The sequence below is a fragment of the Argiope bruennichi genome, chromosome 10 (assembly GCF_947563725.1).
Source record: "Argiope bruennichi chromosome 10, qqArgBrue1.1, whole genome shotgun sequence".
NCBI classification, from domain to species: domain Eukaryota; kingdom Metazoa; phylum Arthropoda; class Arachnida; order Araneae; family Araneidae; genus Argiope; species Argiope bruennichi.
In genome coordinates this window covers 27,991,602-28,012,234 of record NC_079160.1, presented here as the reverse complement: position 1 = coordinate 28,012,234, position 20,633 = coordinate 27,991,602, and the positions used below count along the sequence as shown (strand labels likewise).

The 20,633-nt window shown below is 25.7% G+C and overlaps 1 protein-coding gene across 4 annotated transcripts; it reads right to left on the bottom strand.

Moving 5' to 3' along the window:
- Positions 1–44: 44 nt before the first annotated feature.
- On the bottom strand, positions 45–18,353 carry LOC129988052 (nitrilase and fragile histidine triad fusion protein NitFhit-like). 4 transcript variants are annotated; one of them, XM_056096150.1, is made up of 12 exons: positions 18,230–18,353; positions 14,217–14,302; positions 12,320–12,449; positions 11,295–11,450; positions 9,999–10,205; positions 8,654–8,764; positions 7,654–7,755; positions 3,751–3,919; positions 1,746–1,856; positions 1,451–1,596; positions 1,265–1,363; positions 45–174 (listed from the first exon to the last, which is right to left on the bottom strand). In XM_056096150.1, exons 1-12 carry the CDS (start codon positions 18,293–18,295, stop codon positions 85–87), a joined length of 1,473 nt encoding a protein of 490 aa, XP_055952125.1. In that variant the 5' UTR covers positions 18,296–18,353; the 3' UTR covers positions 45–84. The 4 variants fall into 4 exon arrangements, with proteins under 4 accessions (XP_055952125.1, XP_055952126.1, XP_055952127.1 ...); XM_056096151.1 differs by having other exon boundaries at positions 18,111–18,306; XM_056096152.1 differs by having other exon boundaries at positions 18,134–18,301.
- Between the last annotated feature and the right edge of the window lie 2,280 nt (positions 18,354–20,633).

Here is a 20,633-nt window from a genome sequence, read left to right as displayed (position 1 = left end):
TATATATAGTTAATGAAGATAAATAAAGACTTCCTATACTAGTCTGTGTATCAAATATTTTTATTCTACAATTATTTTTTTTTCTCAAAAATATTTTTTTAATTCAGTTGCTTCTTCTAACATATCTTCTTGAGACCTCCATTCTATATCTTTCCCTTTATCATGACTTTCCAACTGAAAAAATATTTAAGCTTCATTAGATTGGATTTTATTTTTTTATTGCTTAGCAGTATTAATAAAAAAAATAAGAATGGAAAAGTTATTTTGCCGCATGACTATCACTTGTATCAAAGCATAAACTTCTTAGTCAATAAAATAATAATTTAGATTTTATTAAAGCTACCCCCCCCCCTTTCCTCCCCTGCTGCAGCAACCAGGAGTGACTGTTAGATCACTGTTGTGACAGCATCAGTAGAAATTAAAATTGGAGCAGAAGTTATTAAATCCATAGCATTGTTATACTTTTCAAGGATCAGCTTGCTCATACAGCAACACTTCTCATCCACATACTCTAAGTGCTTTCAGATGGAACTTGCAAAAAAAAATGTTTTTATGACAACACAGAGGTGGGAGTTCTCGAAACCATTACCAGCAATAGTACAATTGCTCCCGTTAAGATCTGTGTCCCATCATTGGAGTAAAAACTCAACCTTACAACATTATACCCACCTGAGTCTGCTTGCTGATACATCTCTTACTAATAAATAAAATGTCATTCAAGAGTTTTAATACTGTGTCTGCAATTTATTCATTAACATAGATTTTTTGAAATATTTTTAATGCAATGTACAAAATAAGGTAATATATTTTATGGTATCTGAAACTACTTAAATAAGAGATGGAACATTTTTCGTAATTTATGCAAGTAAGACCATTGTCAACAATAATTCTACATCATATTTAAAAATATTACATGTAATCATTTTTTTAAAAAAATGGAGCATTCTTTAAGCTTCACATTTGGACCTCAGAATGTGGCTCTGGCTATAACTCAAATGTTCCCTCTCAAAAAATTTTATAGAATGAAAAACACTATACATTAAAATAAGTGGAATATATTAAACTTTTAAAGATGAATCATGATAATTACTAAAATTATTTCATCAGATCAATAGAACTTTTATAGTTATAGAAATGGAGCACAGAGAATGACTAAACATCCATTCATTTTTAATGGCATTTAAAAATTATGTTTAATATTGAAATACTATGATGAAAATTGGAAATTTAAGCAAATGCTCCAAAGAATAACGGCATTACTTACCTTTTCATATATTTCATCATTTCTTTTAAAGTCTCCCGATTTTCTAGGTAGAATATGCACATGTAGATGAGGAACAGTTTGTCCGGCTTCTGGGCCATCCTATAAAAAAATTATGTCTGAATATGTATTAAATGATAAATAAATAAAAAAAGATATAAACTTATATTACTAACACATTTCACCTACTTGAATAGCTACACTAGATGATGAAGCATTGTATGCTTCTTCAATCTTCCTTTGTACAGTTTGTACACATAAAAACAAATCAGCTACTTCATTTGGACTCAAATCAGCCAGACGTTTAACACATCGGATTGGTGTAACTAAAACATCTGAATTTGCTTTCAGGAATTATATAACTATATTCAAATGGAAACAAAAAAACAAGACTATAAAAGTGTATGAATAATTTCTCTGCTAATAACTAAACAAACAAAAAACGAATTTCAGTAAGTAAATTAAAATTCTGGAGAAAGGATACGTCCTGGTACAACACATTTTCTATTTACAAAAGCCATAGAGTATTGTGTTTTATAGAAAATACAGCAGGGATTCAATTGATTAGTGGCAAACATATAAGTTGTCTCAGTATCTAGGAGAGAAATATGCAAGAGTGCCTATGTTTATTAATCATTCTAAAAAGAAAGAAACAAACTTAAGAGGGAGGTAAGCAAAAATACTTGCAATCTTAAAAATCAATATCTAATTATGAAGTAGAGAAATGAAAGAGCATAGAACTTTAATTAATAATAGTAATAACTTAATACATGAATAACAAGTGATGGAAATATATAATTTAATCCTTTCCATATCAATTTTATATGGTTATTGTCATATTACAGCTAATATATTCTGAAAGAAACTAACATACTGGATTTCAGCCAAATGCATTAGGTTGGCAAGACATTGTGTAATCATATGTTTCATATTTAGCACTGATCACAAATGAAAATGAGAAATGTATATATATTTATTAAACATTCATTAAATATGAGAAATTATAGAAAAAAATTCAGACTAATTTACATTCTCATGATATGTAATAATAAGTAATATCAAATTAAAAAACATAATTTGTTCCTTTAAAATCTGAAATACCTTATTTAAAAAAGGGGGGGGGGATATTTTTTGCAAATAATTCCAAACATGGTACTTCAAATAAATAAAATAATTTTGTAATTAATATTATAATTTCTTAATAAAACGAATGTCATTTTTTTCATCTTCTTCACATTTGAACCATTCTATTCAAAAATTATGAATGTTTTAAAAATAACAGAATTCATTACACAATTATTGAGAATATATATCTTTATGCATACATTCTCATCTATTTATTTCTTCTATCATCTGAAAACAATTATTTTTTTTTGTACATTGCATTGATTTTTAAGTTGAAAAAAATGATAAAATTTATTAATAAAGCTATTTTTGGGAAGTAAATAATATAAATTTTCTTGAATAATAGAAGAAAAAAATTGTATCAATGCTTTCAGATGATTGTTAATCACAATAAATGTTATTTTTATTAGCATTTTGAATAATAACTAGAAAACTATATTAAATAATTACTTCCTTTAGAATTTAGTCATCACTGAAACTTACTTGTAATTACTTTGATCAAATAATTTTGAAATATTTCAAAAGTATAGTTCTTTCTTTCACTCTTGCATATACAGGAATATGAATATAATTTTTATTATTAAAAAAGCATCCTAATTTAATATTTAACTTTTTTAGTAATAACTAAATAAACTTTCAAATTAGCCTTTAAGAGTCACTTTATTATTTTTTCCCACTAATAATTATTACTACATTGGTTACCTAGAATTTTTAGATAACATGTTATACAGGAATGTAAAAAGTTGGAAAATGTTCATAAATCAAAAAAGTAAATTTGGAAACAGAACATAAAATGTTAACTTTCAAAAGTCAGATGATAATATTCCAAAGATAATTATTCTAGAACCCGTAATAAATTTTCTTATAAAAATATTTAACTCCATTTCATGGATTTTATTATTCGATTAATATAGAAAAAAAAAAATAACACATTATTCACAAGCATATTTTATGAAATGAGAAAATAAAACCTCTTAGTCAAGAAACACTAATTTCATTCCGAAAATAAATCGCATAAAATATGCAAATAGGCAAATAGATATTTTTTTTAAAAAACAGAAAAGCAAACTTATCACATACTATAAGTTTTATTTCTCAAGTATTTCTTCTTTCCTCTCCCCTTCTTGCTTTCTTCTGTTTTAATATTAGATTTCATAACACAGAACTGTATCTTTTCAGGCCATTTGATACATTATTAGTAAAGAAAAATTAAGCAATTTGTAATGTTTTAGTTTAATTATAAATTGAAGTTATCTAATGCTTTATAAAGTACTCACACAGATTTATATCTTAAAATTTTACTATGCAAAAGAATTTCAAATTATTTAAGCTACATACTAAATTTGTAGAACCAGGCTAATTACCTGGGCTGCTCTTTGGTGCAACGATAGTTCCATACAGTTCACTGCGTCTGTGTTCCCAAACTGGCATCTCTGATCTAATTTTTTTAATGTAATCCAAATTAATATCTGCAAAAATAATTCCTGCTCCTTCACTACAACAAGCAATAACACAACCCCATGGATCAACTACCTATAAAAATAAGATCACATGACATTTGATTATTACAAATAGGTGCAACAGCAAAAAAAAAAAAAAAAAAACATAAATTGTCAATTCTTGAATAAAAAGGCACATTTTCTTTTTTAATTTACTGGCAATGATATATGATATTGCTTTTTAAGATTTCAAATGATAAAAGTAGTTACGAATATTTTAGTAGTCTTCATATTCTTTTATCATTTGAAATCAAAGTTATTTTTGAATATTAAAACCATTTTTATATACCTTTTAAATAACATTCATTATAAAGGACAAATTGATAGTTGAAGATCTATTATAATATGCAAGAGATGATGGTTCAATATTTAAGTTCAGGACAGAAAGACATATTAATTTGTGAAAAAAATCATCTAATGACAGACAAAAAAAATTAAAAATTACATTGATTGCCAAGAAACATAACTTCTTTTTGCAAGTAATGCCTGATTTACATAAATAAAAATGGATTTTTCAAAAAGTTATGATAAAATTAAAGAAACAATATTTTCATTGCAATCAGCAGGACCATCTAGAGAAATATTTAAGGAACTTTTATAAATCACTTTTGCAATGGCAAGAATCCTCATAACTCTTTAAATGATTATAATGAGAAGCTTTTACCATGATTTTGGGAAAATAATAATTCAAGATATGAAAAAGTGAAGATTTTCACTTTATATTGAATTATATATTTTTGTCTTCTTAATGCACACTAATAAAAAAATTTTAAAAAAGATGAAAATTTCCAACTGATAGTATAATTTTATGTTAGCTTTAATAGAGGCATTGATACTCTTTACAATAATTATTAGTATTCAAGCAAAATAGATTTATTATTTCTATAAAAAAATTTCCCCTTCTAACAAAAAATATGAAAAATTTGCTTATATACTATCTTGATAATCTGTAAGAGTATTAGTAATAATTCCATACTGCACATACATGCATATTTCCATCATTCATAACTTTCCCTTTTTAAAATTAGGTTAAAAAGGTTAGGTTTAAAATAGGCTTTTTAAAATTAAATTATTTCTTGCATTTTTTTATTTAAAAAGCAAGAATTTTTTTAACTTAGATATTTTAATCTAACAGCAACAATCAAATTAAATAATCCCAATTTAAAATTTGAATTCAAATTTTCCATTTCTTACTTAAAGAAATTTGCACAATAGTGGCTGATAAATAAAAATTGCTTTATGAATAAAAAAGGTGTGTCCAGTCTGCTATCAATATCAGAAATGAAAAAAAAAAACACTCCTGACATATAAAATGTAACTACTAATATTTTCTTAACTGCCTACTAAGCAATATTATTTTGATAAACTGCAAATGCATAATGTTGCTATTGGCGATAAGCGAGGATCGAACTCGCAACCTTTGGGTTAGTAGCCGAGTAACAAGACCACTAGACAAAAGAAATTTCTCATGTCTCGTAGCTGTTATCTGGCTTATAAAGCGTCACCACATTACTCCCCCTTCAGTTCGTCGGAGGTGAGACGAACGATTTTTTGTCCTGTTTTTGCTGTTATTAGTGGTGATATATTGGCTGTAGCGTCTTATCCATTTTTTTTTTTTTTTGGCTGATTATTTATCAGCTTCATATTTTATTTATTGGCCTATTGTTTATCAGCTTCATTTTTTATTGGCTGATTATTTATCAGCTTTGATTTTATTTATTTCTGGTAGAGGGCGCTACAACGGTTGTATGAAGGTTTTTTGCGTATCACGTCATCGGGTCACCAATTGTTGCTATTGGCGATAGGCGAAGATCGAACTCGCAACCTTTGGGTTAGTAGCCGAGTAACAAGACCACTACACAAAAGAAATTTCTCATGTCTCGTAGCTGTTATCTGGCTTATAAAGCATCACCACAGTAATATTATTTTCATAAAATGATATCATTGTTTTGCAATGTTTACAAGATAAATTCCTGCAATGGCCAGTATAATTTCTTATCATTTAGTCATTTTTTACACATAGACAAATATATCAAAAGATTATGGAAAGACCAATTCTACTGCATCATTCAGAAAAAAAACCAATGCCAATCCGTTATAAATTAATTTTCATGTTTTATTTACCTCCTAGAAACATTCAGAAATCAGCAGTTTGAATATCACATTAACAATATTTAAATTTTTTATGCTAATATTTTATAAAGAAAAAACAAATTACCAATATTTTAAAAATACTTTTTATTAAATTGCACAGAAAATCTGAATCATCAAAAGTTTCAAACTTCAAATAGAGAATAAACAATGGATTACAAAAACTTCCAATGTAATGAAATTAAAATGTGGTTTTTAACAACAAAAGGAAACAATAATAAAAATCACATTTCAGAATAAATTTTTCAATATTTTTAACATTAGCAAAATATTTTAGTAACACAATTCACGCCACTAAAAACTTAAATCTGTATATTTCCAAGTAAAAGCCAAGAAATTTAGGAACTTTTCATAAAATTAAACTATGAGAGTCAATTTATGCATGAAACCAATTAGTCTTGCAAAAACTGTGGATACATTTCCGTTAGCCAAGCACAAAAGATAAATTGTTAAATAGTATTCAAATTCAGCATTTTTTATTTCTACAGTTTATATTTAAATTCATATAAATTCAACTGTGGAAGATTAATTTCAAATTAAATAATTTAAAATAGAATAAGAAAGGGGAAGAGCAAAAATTTATTTTAATTTTCAAAATTGTTTTTAAAGTTGGCTTATACTGGCAGAGATTTTAGTGAAAATGCTGGGAAATCAAGCTATTTTTAGATTTTTCTGCAGAAGTGACCAGAAATTTGATGTATAAGAATTTCTTTCCCTATTTGTCTTTCAAATAAAATGACAAAGGAAATATGACATCTAATATACAAAACCACAAATGAATGGAGAAAAAAATGAGTCAGCTTTAGATTAAATGAAAACTAATGTCACTGGCATCTAACATTTTACTTTATAGCAACTTGATTTTAAACTATTTCTTCCATTTTTATCTGATTAGCAATATTTTCACTATCATAGTGACAAACTTGAAAGTTATGTTATTTTTTGCTTAATTTTTTTCAGCTAATATAGAAGTCTAAAATTTGGGGTGAATTTTACTCTTGGCTTATAGATGGATAGGTTTATATTTGAAAATATATGATAATTTTTAATTCAATATGCAAAAAAAATTCAGAATAATTTTCATATTATTTAAGAAAGGTAACAAGTCTAATGGAAGAAATGAAGTTAATTTGTTTCCATTACAATAAAAACTATTTTTACAAATCAAATAAAAACTATTTTAAAAGTAGGAGAAAATTATACGACAATTAAATTTGAATCAATGTAATTACAATATTTTAAAAATTGAAAAATTATTCTAGTTAACAATATTTTGGGAAATTATCCCACGAAAATCCAAAAACTTCACTTAAATTTAATTAATCCAAGTTTTAAGTAAAAATTTTTAAAAAATGCAGTAGCTAAAAGATATTTGGAAATTCTAAGTCCAATTATTTGTCTTGTATTAAGGCAGCAAAGAAGCACAGATATTCATTTCTGTTATCAGTAACAATAACAAAAACAGATATTCACCTTTGATAATAACATAGCAAGATAACCTTACATATCTATTTTAACTATTGATTATATACATTTTTTTTTTAGAAAATAAACAAAAATATTTCTTTCCTATTATAATTTTAGCAAACATATATAAAGAAACACTAGAACACATACCATTGCATGACCGTAAGATGATCTTTTAGGATTATGTTTTCCGGTTTGGGCAGCTGCAATTACATAACACTGGCACTCTATTGCCCGACATCTAAGAAGAGACTAAAAATCATGTCATCAAAAATTAAATTCAATTTTTCCAAATCTAAAATATTAGTTCAAAATATGTGTGATGAATCTTGAAAAAAATCAAATCATCGCTTTTCTTAAAAAGAATACCAGTTTAAATTGTTTCATTAAAACAAAATATCTAAAAAATAAAATTCATCATTTAACTATGGGACTAAATAATATTTTAAGAGAAGAAAAACTTTGGATTAAAAAAGAAATCAGCAAAAATATTGGCATGTTATTTAACATATAGCTGAATATGACCACTATGTCCATCCAATTTTCCACAGAAAAGTATGAACAAGAACTAAAAATGCACAGAAATATGTTAAGGAAATTGAATTACCATATAATTTTAAATGTTTAGGAAATTTCAAAATAAGTTTTTTAATATTACAGAAAAACAACTGCAGTTATCAGAAGGTGGTAGATTGTCATTAGTTCAATCACTAAATATTAATCTTCAGAAATGAAAGCAGCAAAGATTCTTTCAGATTAAAATCCAATCTTTTGTACTTATTCACACCTTGCATCTTACACAGTTCAAATGTATTCTGATAAAACAGGAAATCCATTAAACTTCTACTTTTTGAGTGGCGGCTGAATTGCTTGTGCATGCTCAAAGGTAAGCAGCCGCATCGAGGGATCGGTTTCACCAAAATATAAAAGATTTTGTGATAAAAACTCATATAAAGGAGTTAAATATTTTTTATTTGAAATACCTCAAAATAAATTGACCTTGAGGTTCGCAGCCGAGTAACAAGACCACAATACAAAAGTAATTACCCATGTATCGTAGCTGCTATCTGGCTTATAAGCTTTTCACCACAGTATCATAAGCATTAGTAATTTTAAATAATTTAAGTACAGTTTATTATAAGCAGCTCACCTCCCAGTGAGCCATGCCTGTAGGTTGAGTGAAGGCAGATGGATAAGTAAGTATTTCAGCTCCAGCTTTAGTAAGGGACAAAGAAAATTCTGGGAATCGCAGATCATAACACTAAGTATAATTTTAAGGAAAACAATTCCAGATATAACAATTAATTCCAGATTGCTTACAAACAGTAATGAATCAAACACTAAATTTCTAACCTCCAGTGTCTTTGAAATCATTATTAAATCATAGATAACATGAATGAAATCATTGGTCACTTAGTGACAAGTAATAAACATAAAATTTTGAGTAAATAAGCATTGTTTTATAGAATTTTTTCATATAATTCTACTCAATAATTACAGCTTCATTCCTGTAAAAATCAAATGCTAGAAAGAACACTAGGTTCATTTCATTAAATAAGCAATATCAAGGAAAAATAATTTAAAACAGCTTTAAAAAATTCTGCTTAAAAAAGTTTCTATTGATTTGAAATACTAAAAAGTTTTGGTGTATATTTTATGTTCCAATTACTTTTGAGTAATGCATTTTATGTATTTGGATTTGAATCTATGAGTCAATATCCAAGGTATTAAAAAAAATTTAAAGCATCTTTAAGGGATAATAGAAAACACCTAGATATGCACAAGAAACCACGTATCATTAACCATATTTTAAAAATTCAAAGCTGATGGACGAAAGAACACTTTTTAGTCAGTGCAGTCTCTTGGATTAACTGGCATGGCATGGTGTGTGTGTGTGTTTGATGAAACACTGATACTAAGATTTCTATTATTGTAGTTGCGATGGACAAAAGAATACTCTTCATTCAGTGCAGTCTCATGCAGATTAACTGGCATGGCATGGTGTGTTTGATGAGACAATGATGCTAGGATTTCTATGATTATAGTTGCTGATGGACAAAAGAATACTCTTCAGTCAGTGCAGTCTCATGGATTAACTGGCATGGCATGGCATGATATGTGTGTGTGTGATGAGAGATACTAACATTGATTGTAATTCCCATTCAAGAAATCAAGAAGCACATGTTTTCTTCACTTTATGCTGATCACTAGGTTAACAGGGTTAAGTTTTTGCCATTGGTAGAAATTTCACTAATGACCACTTCAGAAATCAGCTTTATATAATTTACTCTTATAAATTCTTTGTTTTTATTTAATTTCTTCTCTGCCATTCTTTTTCAAATAAGGCAACTACCAATTTAAACTTCCAATTAGATTATACTCTATATGGTGACTCATATGTTTAAGTTCTACAGCCTTTAAAGTTTGCTCCAAAAATTTTCAAAATATCTTATATATAAATAATGCATTCAAATAGAAATCATTATAAAGGATACAATACCAAGCCCAATTTTTCCTACAGAGGTATTGACTGGTGGACAGATTTCCGGACCAGGAATGGCGAATTCTGTTTCTTTTAAACGAACAGTACCAGGAATATCTATATCAAACATATGAAGCTTGCGATAAACAGATTCTATTTCACCACTAGGATTGATGATAACATGAGAATTGTAAACTCTGTGTTTATCTTTCTCTAGATCCTAGGAGGAAAATAAAAGAAATACATACAGGTTTTTAAATAAGCCTTTCTTTATATATATTTTAAACATGCAATATTGATGTCTTTGTTAAGATTTATATTCTTTGAATTTTTAAATCCTTTTTTTTTTTTAATTGCATTCATTGAAAAAAATATATCCAAAAAGGAGTGAAGTGTTAAAAATTATATTTACAAAAAAATCATGCAACAGATATGTAGTATAACTATTATATATGAATAAAGGTAACAAGTAATTTTTTAAAAAAAAATTGTAATTTAATCTGTATTTGATATATGTACCACTATGAACAATCCTTCAATTCATACATTATTGCAATTTTATGTATTTATAGATTTTTTTTTTTTTTTTTTTTTTTTTTGCATTTTAGATCATTTCTTTTTATAGATATTAAACAAAATTTTAATTAAATAGTAAACATTTTGAATTATATATTTTTTAATACTTTTCCTCATGATTAGACATTATCTGCAACCAGTATACAAAATACTTTAGAAAATAAAAGTACAAGGCTTTAATGGAATTAATAAAATCTCCACAAAAATATATGGCAAATTAAAGATAACATCCAACTTAAGTAGGATAATTATTTTTGAAAAGATTATATTGACTATCCAATTGCACATTATATTTATAGAAATATTTATTAAAGTAAAATGTTAGTTCCAAAATGATCTTTGGCTAAAAGGGTTAAGAAGATTATAAATAATCCATGCATCCATTTTTACTGTAACTATAACATTTTTCCCATTGTTCTCATCATATTAATTTTAAAAGCATGAAATAAATACAAAAGTATTTTGTCTGTAGTGAATGCTTCTCCCCAAAAGTTCTACTACTTTTCTCCTCTCTCCTAATGATTACAACTCCATGAGGTAGTGTTTTTTAATGTTCATCGGGACTGCATGGTCAATAACAACAACACGAAACAGAATTTTTAATACCAAAATGTTATCACTTGGAAATAATTATAGTTATAACAATTGAACTGAAAAAGAAATAACAAAAAAATAAATGATAGCGTTATTGAAAATACAAACAATTATCCAAGACCTTCAAAGTCCATCATACTTTTTCATGGAACCCTCCTAATGAAAGCCAAAGTGAATGTTCAACAGCCAGTTTTTTATATTCAGATATTAATGGACCATTTAAAGGTTCTCCTAATTCAAATGCTTGAGTTCTATTTTCACCAATGTGATCAAAATTTTCAGGAAGAAACACCATCTAAAATACAAATATTTATTCATTGTCAAAATATTATACAAGCAACATAGGAATTGTAGAATAAAATAATAATTCATAAACAAAAGTTAGAATTTTGAGTTAGAGTATGTTTAGTACAATAATAAATGAACAAATTGTGCCTTTAACTAGCTCTACAGCTTGATTTTTTCCCCTTAAAATATAGTAAAATATAGCAAACATTTTAATTCTGGTAAATATATTATTTAATGATAATTAAAAGTTGAAGAAACTATTTAAAGAAGTCATCATAAAAAATCTTTATCCAATTTTACAATACTGAAACTGCTAAATTCTGTCTTTATTATCAATTTATTTTCTTAAATTCTAATGTAGACAAAGTAAACTGTAAAAGTAATTATTATAATCTGATTGGATCTATTATTAAACCTCAAAATATTAGGAAAAGAAATCTAATATAGAGGACACAGCTGGGATAAGAGTAGCAGTAAATGAGAGATTTATTCAGAAGAGATAAGGGAAAGAATATAAAATTTGGAATCCTTTCTGATTAAAAATGGTAGGGTAAAAAAGTGAGAAATAATGAATAAATTTGTATTTATTCTCATGAATTATTCAAAGTAATATCTGAAATTTCAAGGAATGATGGCATGAAATATCTATCACAAACAAATAAAAATATCCACATATTTTATAAAAATACAAGAAAATCAATAGTAAATATAACTAATTTTTTTAATTTTATAATAAAATATTATATTCTATTAAAAATTGCAATTATTCATTACTAAATTTACTTTCTTAGTGACATTGATGAAAATTCCAACAGAAAAAGTTGCATACTGAAGATGAATATAATATAAAGTTCACAAATATATTAAAAGGCTTACTTTGGCATTATGGGAAGCAGCTCTGTTAATAAAATCTCTGCAAGTCTCAAAATTCTTTTTTCGGTCAGCAGTAGAAGTCATTTGACAAACAGCAACTGTCACAGAACTTTTTGATGACATAATAGTGGATCTTTAAAATAGTAATATTAAAAATTAAATTAAAGTTAAAAAATATGAAAGAATAATAAAATCAAATATATTGTATTAAAGTAGGTAATATAAAATATCAATCGAAATTTTATGTCATAGAATTTTATGATCCAATATGATATCCAGAATATCTATACTAGGCTCCTTTAAATCAAAATCAAGTTTCTCAAGTTAAATTTATAAAACATGCCAAGAAAATTTACACAATTGATATCACTTTAAAATGTTAAATCCACAAAAAAAAATTACAACAGGATATGCTTCTTTCTTTTGCAAAAATAGTCTTTACATGTTAGAAACATAATTAAATTGAATTAATTAACTGACAGAATACTGTTTTCTAAGAATTATCAATTGAACCTACAATGCTTATGACCTCATTCTGAGATCTATCTAATTTGTAAAGATAATATTTCCTAAACATGTATCTAGTATTTAAAAGTACTCCTAAAAAATTTAAATCAGCATAAATTGCAATTTTATAGGCATATTCCACTGATTGAATAGCCATTTTAATACCAAGAACAAGATTGTGGACACTTTAGATTTAATGACTTAAAGAAGAGCTTGAACTGCTTCTTTGCCACATTTTATTTCCATTCACAGTCAACTTTCTGTATCTATTTTTTTTAAGTCACAATTTTTAGATCAGTTTGACAACTTGAATTTTAAATGACTCATAGATTTCATTATCATATCTTGAGTAACCCAAAATCATGTCCTCTAGAAACTGAACAAAATCTCTTGCACTGAATATCATCTCAAGGAGCAAAATAAGTAATTTAACTAGAAATACAATATTATACTTTGATATATGTACAAAAATATAGTTTTATAAGGTGTTTTTCACAACTATATGTGAAAAAGAATAAATACAAAGAAACACTTTGAGGACATAAGAAATATTTCATTGTATTGTATATTTAAAATTGTTTTGAAATATAATATAAAAGGCATCAATAAAGCATTAATCAATTAATTACATATAATAATAAATGTATTTAATAAATATATATTTTTTAATATATAATTTATTAATAATCAATGTACTTATAATAATCAACAATCAATAAACTAATAATAGTAAGAAAATTATCAATTAATTAACAGGTAATCTTGTTTTGATAGTTTGACCATGCAATCTTTCTAAAAAGTTTGCAAAAAAAATTATAATTAAACTGTTTTACATGAATTTGAAATAAACAATTCCAAACACAAAGATTAGTAACCATAATATTGACAGTAAGAAATTTTTACATCAATGTCATGTTAAAAACATGTAGTTAGAATCGATTGAATATATGGCCATGCTTTTTATACAATATATTGCCTTTACAAAGTTCAAATTCAATGCACCATAGCTCAATTAAGATGGAATTCTAAATTATTTGCATATCCAATATGTTTTCTTTAAATATAAACATTCATAATATTAAATAATTCTTTTCAAGATAAGTAAATAGTGTAGATTACAAATAACTATTAATAGTTTTCATTGAACTATTCAGAAATTTCAGAATCTTTATACTAGATCAGTAATATTCATTACAATTTAAAATCCAGCATTTTTGAATATCAATTTTCAAGTATCGGTACATACAGTAATCAAATATCAGTACATAAATAAATAAATTAATTAAAGTGTAAAAAAAATAAAAAGTATTTAAATTTTTATATTCAAAAATATTAATGAAAAGAGATTTATGTTTAAAACAAAGTAACAAATTAAATCTTTTATCTAAATTACCTGGAAAAGAAACGATTACTGAACACTAATGAAGGAACAAAATATTTGGCAGCTGATGAACTTCTTGTTAAAGGTTGGATAAAATTCTAGAAAGAGGGAAATGAAAAACAAGATTAAAAAAATCATAATTTCAAAGCACAGTTAATAGACAATACATCAGTCTTTTATGGTTTTTTTTTTTTTTTTTTTTTTTTTTGCTTATTTATGTCAGATTTTTCAAAATTTGCCAATTTTTATTCCTTTTGAGTTTGAAAGAACATATTTCTTACTAGCACATTATATAATTGTTTTAAATTTATCTTAAAAGAATAAGTCTTGTATAATTTTATCAATTCCACATAATTGCCCAAAATGCACCTAGAAAATATAATAATTTGCAAATAAGCTTTCAATAAAATGTTTACATTAACCTATCATTTTTGTGTTCATAGCTAAAATATAAATACATGTTCAACCATTAGCAGCTAGTTATCACATTATAAATCCTTTAGTAATACAAATATTTCTATCTTCCATTATTTCTTTCCAACTTTTTAAAAGTAAAATGCAATTAATTAATCAAAATAAACCTCACTAATTTTCTAAGAATTATTTTTCACTTCTAAAATGACTTATCTACCACTCACAGAAAAAAAAATGGAAATAGACTAATTTAATTTCAAATGAACTCTTTTCCATTTGGAAAGATCTAAGAATATTTTAAGATGTTTACAATAAATCCGACACTCCTTAGTAAGGCTCAATTATTTACTGGGACACATTAGATAAGATCTTTTTCTCAAAATTAAAAAAAACTATGCTACTCAAATTTTTGGATATTTTTCTTCATGAAAAATAGAAAGAATTTTTTTTTTTTAATTATTATAAAATTCACAATTTCAGGTTCAAAAGAAGAACTGCGCCTAAAGTTCTCTTATTCATTTCAAAAAAGAAAGATTCTTTTTTAATTAAATGCTTTCTATTTAAAAGATTAGAAGCCATGAAAAGAATGTATGCCTATCATAATTAAAAATAGATGTAAGAATAAGTTATATACAAATGCTTAGAAGCACAGAAATTTTTTGTACCCCCACCAAGTAAAAAACTGAGTCTGATAACTTAAAATAATAAACTTGATGCCTCAGAAATCAACTGAATTTCGAGATCTTTCTCTCTTGATCTCTTTAGAGCATTTCTACCCATTGATACATTTTTGCAAATATCACACAGTAGTTATTCAATATATCTTAACTTTCAAAATTGTATTACTTAATTAATTCAATAACTACTGCTTATTATACAAAAACATGGATTGCTGTAAAAAGTTATTAGAATTTTCTAAGAATTTTTTTAATTATCAGATATTAGAAGACTGCTACATACAATTTATATATTCAATACCTTATACAGTAGATTCTTGATAATCTGATCTTTCCAATAGTTGGAAATTTCCAAGACAAGTTAGAAATGTTAAAGAGAAAACAAAGTATTACATGCTGATGTTAGTGACCTTAATATGATATAAACAATATTCCTACTCAGATATTGAATTTCGTTTGTTATATTTATTAAAAATTATTTCATTTCATATATTTTATATAATAAATTATAATTTCTTTTTGTTACTTATCTGATATTTACAGATGTGGTTTTAAGAATTTTGCAACCTTAAGCAGTGCACAATTTGAGTCTCTTTTATTTAGTAAACCGATCAACTCAGTTTCACGGTTTGACAACATTTTAATGATTTACTTTAAGTTTGTTTTTTTTTACTTTATGAAAACATACATGACATAAAAACTCATAACTTCCTAAAATACATGTTTTTTTATTTATTAAGAGTTATAACTTTCTTTATGCTTGTATACAATATACAATATTAAGTGCACAGGCATTCAATGTTATTAAATACTAAAATGGTTAAATGAATATTATAAAACAGAGAGGAACCTGGGGAATTATACTTGGCAAATTATTAATTGTATCCAAATATTTTATTATAAATAAAATTTATAATTTTTACAAATTTGGTTATTTAATAGCAACATACAATATGCCTGCAGACTCTCTTTAGTCCATCAACCGTACCTAGACAAGTTAGAAATCTGTCATCAGATATTCATACGGAAAATACGATAGATTGATAAATTATATGATAGTCAAGCAGGGAAAAGTAGCATGGTATGTTCAATTTAATAATAGCATTTCACTTCATTATATAAAAATGCAATGCAGCATAACATCTATTAAGAAACTCTTCTCAAAAATATAATCAATGATTAATTATCTATATGTCAGCTAAATGATAGATTTGTTTTGCACTCCTTTCATGGATATTTGCATAACCCAGAAAGAGTTCTATGTTCTTTCTTTTCCTCCATATTTTTATCCTGACCATTTCTTCACTAAATTTAAATAAATTTTGTTCAAAAATTTAATATTTCTGTTCTTCAGCAAAAATAAGTTAAATTCAGCAAAAATGAGTTCTAAAGAACCCACCTTCAGTTTCGCATTGTTCTTATAGTTGAGAACTATCGAAAACAAAGTTAACTTCTGTAACCGAATTACAATTAGAATTTAAAGTTAAGCATTCATATTATGACAGATGTTACAATGATTAAAATGGGAGTAAAAAGGATATTGGATAATAAAATTCTTAATTTTAAATAATATTGATATATTATGAAGTTAAAAAGTACCATAAATCCTTTTGATAACTTTTCTACAAATCTAAAAATATTTATTAAAATAAACATACAATATTAGCAGTAATGGTTTAAAATTATCTACGCTTTCATAACATAAGTTCAGCTTTTCAAATTCATATTTATTATATCTCATTTAATATTTTAAAAAACTTTTGAACCATGGGATTATATGTTTGATAGAAATCTTATTTTATTTTAAATTAAAGCAATTACAGTATTTAAATCACAAGATAATACTATATTAAAGTGTGAGTTTGCAAAAGCAAAGCTTAGTAATGATTTCTTGTTCAATTATGGTGCAACCAATCAAGCCTTACAGTTAATTAAATTGAAATGTATCCTAATATTTTTGGAAATACTCAAAATCTTTATTTTTAATAAATACCACATTTACATATCTAAAATATGGCAAGCTCCTATTTCACTCCATATATCCTATCTTTTAAATAATTATACTTATTATAAAGCAAAAATAATATTGAATAACAATTTTAAGTGACTGTATTTCTTTCAAAATATTTCAAGAGTTTAAAAAAAATTATGCTAGATAAATTATTGTGAAAGTGATTTCTCTATATATTTTTGTCTCAAATTATGTCAAATTGGTTGATCTGTTATTATAATAAATTTTGTTTATTTTCAAAATGAACAATTCCATTTATTAGAGAAAAAAAAAAGAATAAATGAAAAAAAAAAGAAATTTAAACAATTATTTATTTCTTCCATTCTGAAGTATTTATTGAAATTTATTTCAATTCTCGAAAAAAATAAATTGTTTCAAATAAATGTTTATAAGCAACTAGGATTGCACCTTGGAACTTTCATAAAATTTTAATATTACAGGAGTAAAAACAATATATTTAAAGAACATTTTTGAGGTCAGAAATTCAACATTCATTATATATTTTAAAAACCATACTTTTAAACAAATAATAAATGTAATTATATTCTAATTATACAGCAAAATTTACTTATACCGATTTCTCGAATACGTTTATTTCCAACAAGCTTTCTTCTTTTTACCCTTCCCTTGACTAATAATCAAATCAAGTTCCTTACATGTATATCAGCTGGGTAAACAAATACCAGAGAGTATTTTTGTTTTTTTGGCCTTATAAATATACCAGTTGATTTTATATGAAAAATATTAATTTAGCTTTCCAAGCTGTTATTTTTTTTTTTTTTTTCAAATGTAGTTAATAACTACCTTTCTATTCTCTATAAACCTACCATGGTTGAGCCTAAACATTAAGAGAATGAAAGACTTGATAGATTTAATTCCATGTGTTTACGAAAATATCCCCCAAAATAACATTTCTTTCTCACCCTCCTCACTCGAAAACGGATAATACAAAACAAATCATAAAACAGCAGAAGATTCTCTGTGATCATAACATAGAGCGTACACAATGCCGTTGTGTAAAATTGAGATGGAGCTGCGCATTATTTTAGCAATATTTAATAAATAATAAAAGGACATTAAAAAAAGACTTTAAAATGTCTGATTTTATATTATAACAATGCTCGATCGAGACCATCGGAATGCTAAAAGAAAATTGTCTTTTAATAATTCATTGATTCTGAGCAACAATTATTTTAGCGGGAAATTTGTATTTTCTTCTCAGAAAAACAATTAGGACGAGGATTAAAGGGTTAATGTCAGAGATGAAGAACTATTATAAATAAGCACTTATTTGTGTATTAAAGCATGGAATCGGTGAACTTCCGGCGAAACTGCCTGTCGGCGAACATAGCCAAATTTTCGATATGATTAATATGAATATTTGGCTGTTAAGCGCTGGTTGCAATAGACATAACATATTTGAAGCTAAATCGCCCGGAATGTGGTTAATACACAAGTTTTCGATTTATGTTTTGGTTTGACTTTTAAAATAAAAATTAATGAAGTTATTAAATGTAAGAAATGTATCATTAATAGAGAAATATATATTTTTATTTGCATTTTTTTAAATGTATGCCATTTTGTGAGAAAATGTGAAACTTCTTTCATATTAATGGAACTGAAAAAAATGTGTGCTTGTTACTGGAGAGGGAAATGCTATAACTTTTGTTCTAAATATATAGTATATCAGAACAATACATATGTATTCAAGATCATCCATTTCCATAAACGGCCCAAGTACAAAAAAAAAAAAAAAAAATCTTGGGGGCCTAAAACTTTTTTTCAAAAATAAAAGAAATCAAAATAAACACTAAACAAATTTTATAAAAAATGTTTTTATTTCAATATGAGTACTTTATGATGGATGTCTTCTGTAGGACAGAACATATCACTTTTGGCGAATTTATGGAACACAGCATCATAATTAGAAAATTTTAATAAATTATAATTACAAAGATATTGAACATTCAACTCCAATGGGAGAACCTGCCTTCAGACAGGTCCCCAAAAAGATTAACCATACCTAAGTTGGAATAATAATTGAGTATTTTTATTTCCAACTGTGTGAAGGCAGTGTTATAGAAAGGTGTTAATTATCATTGAAACAAATCACTAGGGTCAGCAAAATCCACCATATATAAAGGTCATTGGGACCTTTAGGACTAAGTTTTTATCGCATCCTCTTGCAATAACTTTATTTTATGTTCCTTTACATATTAGAATTTGTTTCATAGGTTCACCAGAAAAATTTCACAAATGTCACTAAATATACCCATGTTATATAATATTTCTTTTTAAAAATGGAAACAGAAAACAAAAGTGAATATTTAGGTTTTAATTGTCATCGGGAATTCATGGCTCAATTGCATGGCACCTCTCATATTCCCTCAAATAAGCAGTCCTTTTCATTTTAATATACTGTGTTTTTCAATAAACAAAAGACTAAGAACAATGTAGCCTCTCAATTTTCCAAGATTCCTATAAAATGTTAATTTATATTAAAATAAAATTATTTTTTAAACTGAAATAACTTAAAAACAAGTATTTACAAAATAATCATAAGAAATTATGTTAAGTAATGGAAGTTAAAATAATCATAAGAAAGTACGCTTTCATTTCCTAGCTCTTCATGTTCTTTACCAAAGCAAAATAAGACTAATTTTTAGCATAATATTTTTCACACAAATTTTTAAATTTTTTGCTTGCATTTTGATTTTATAATAGTGTTGATAACTATACATTGTAACTCTGAAAGTTCTTTTAAATATAATAAAGCAAAAATAACTACCTCCAACAATCAACTTGGTTGCCAATCATATTAGTAATATTTAGTTACATGAACTAATTTTATTAAATTGATCACACATTATTCAGCTAAATATTAAATGCACATTTAAGGGAATTAGCATTTATATGAAAAGTGTAATGTAGAGAAATTTGTCTAGCTTTAGATGAAAGTATAGATTTATGATCAAAAATGAATCAATTCCCTTCTCCAAAAAACATCAAGTATTTCGTAATTTAATTTCAAATTATAGGTGAGAAAGCATGTTCAAATGAAAAACAGTAGAAAAGAATATATTTTATTAGGGTAAAAAAGAATAATGTCATAAAAAACTAATTTTTTTTAATTTGTTAAAATGAGACAATATATTATAATAAGATTGGTAATATAATAAAAAATGCATATATATTTTTTAATAAATGGAGAAATATGGAAGACTTTTTGCCAAAATTTTTTAATAGAAAAACTTACAATTTAAAGGTTTTGATAAAAAAAAAAAAAAATGATATAGGTTTGATTTCTATTGCAGCATTTAAAAAATG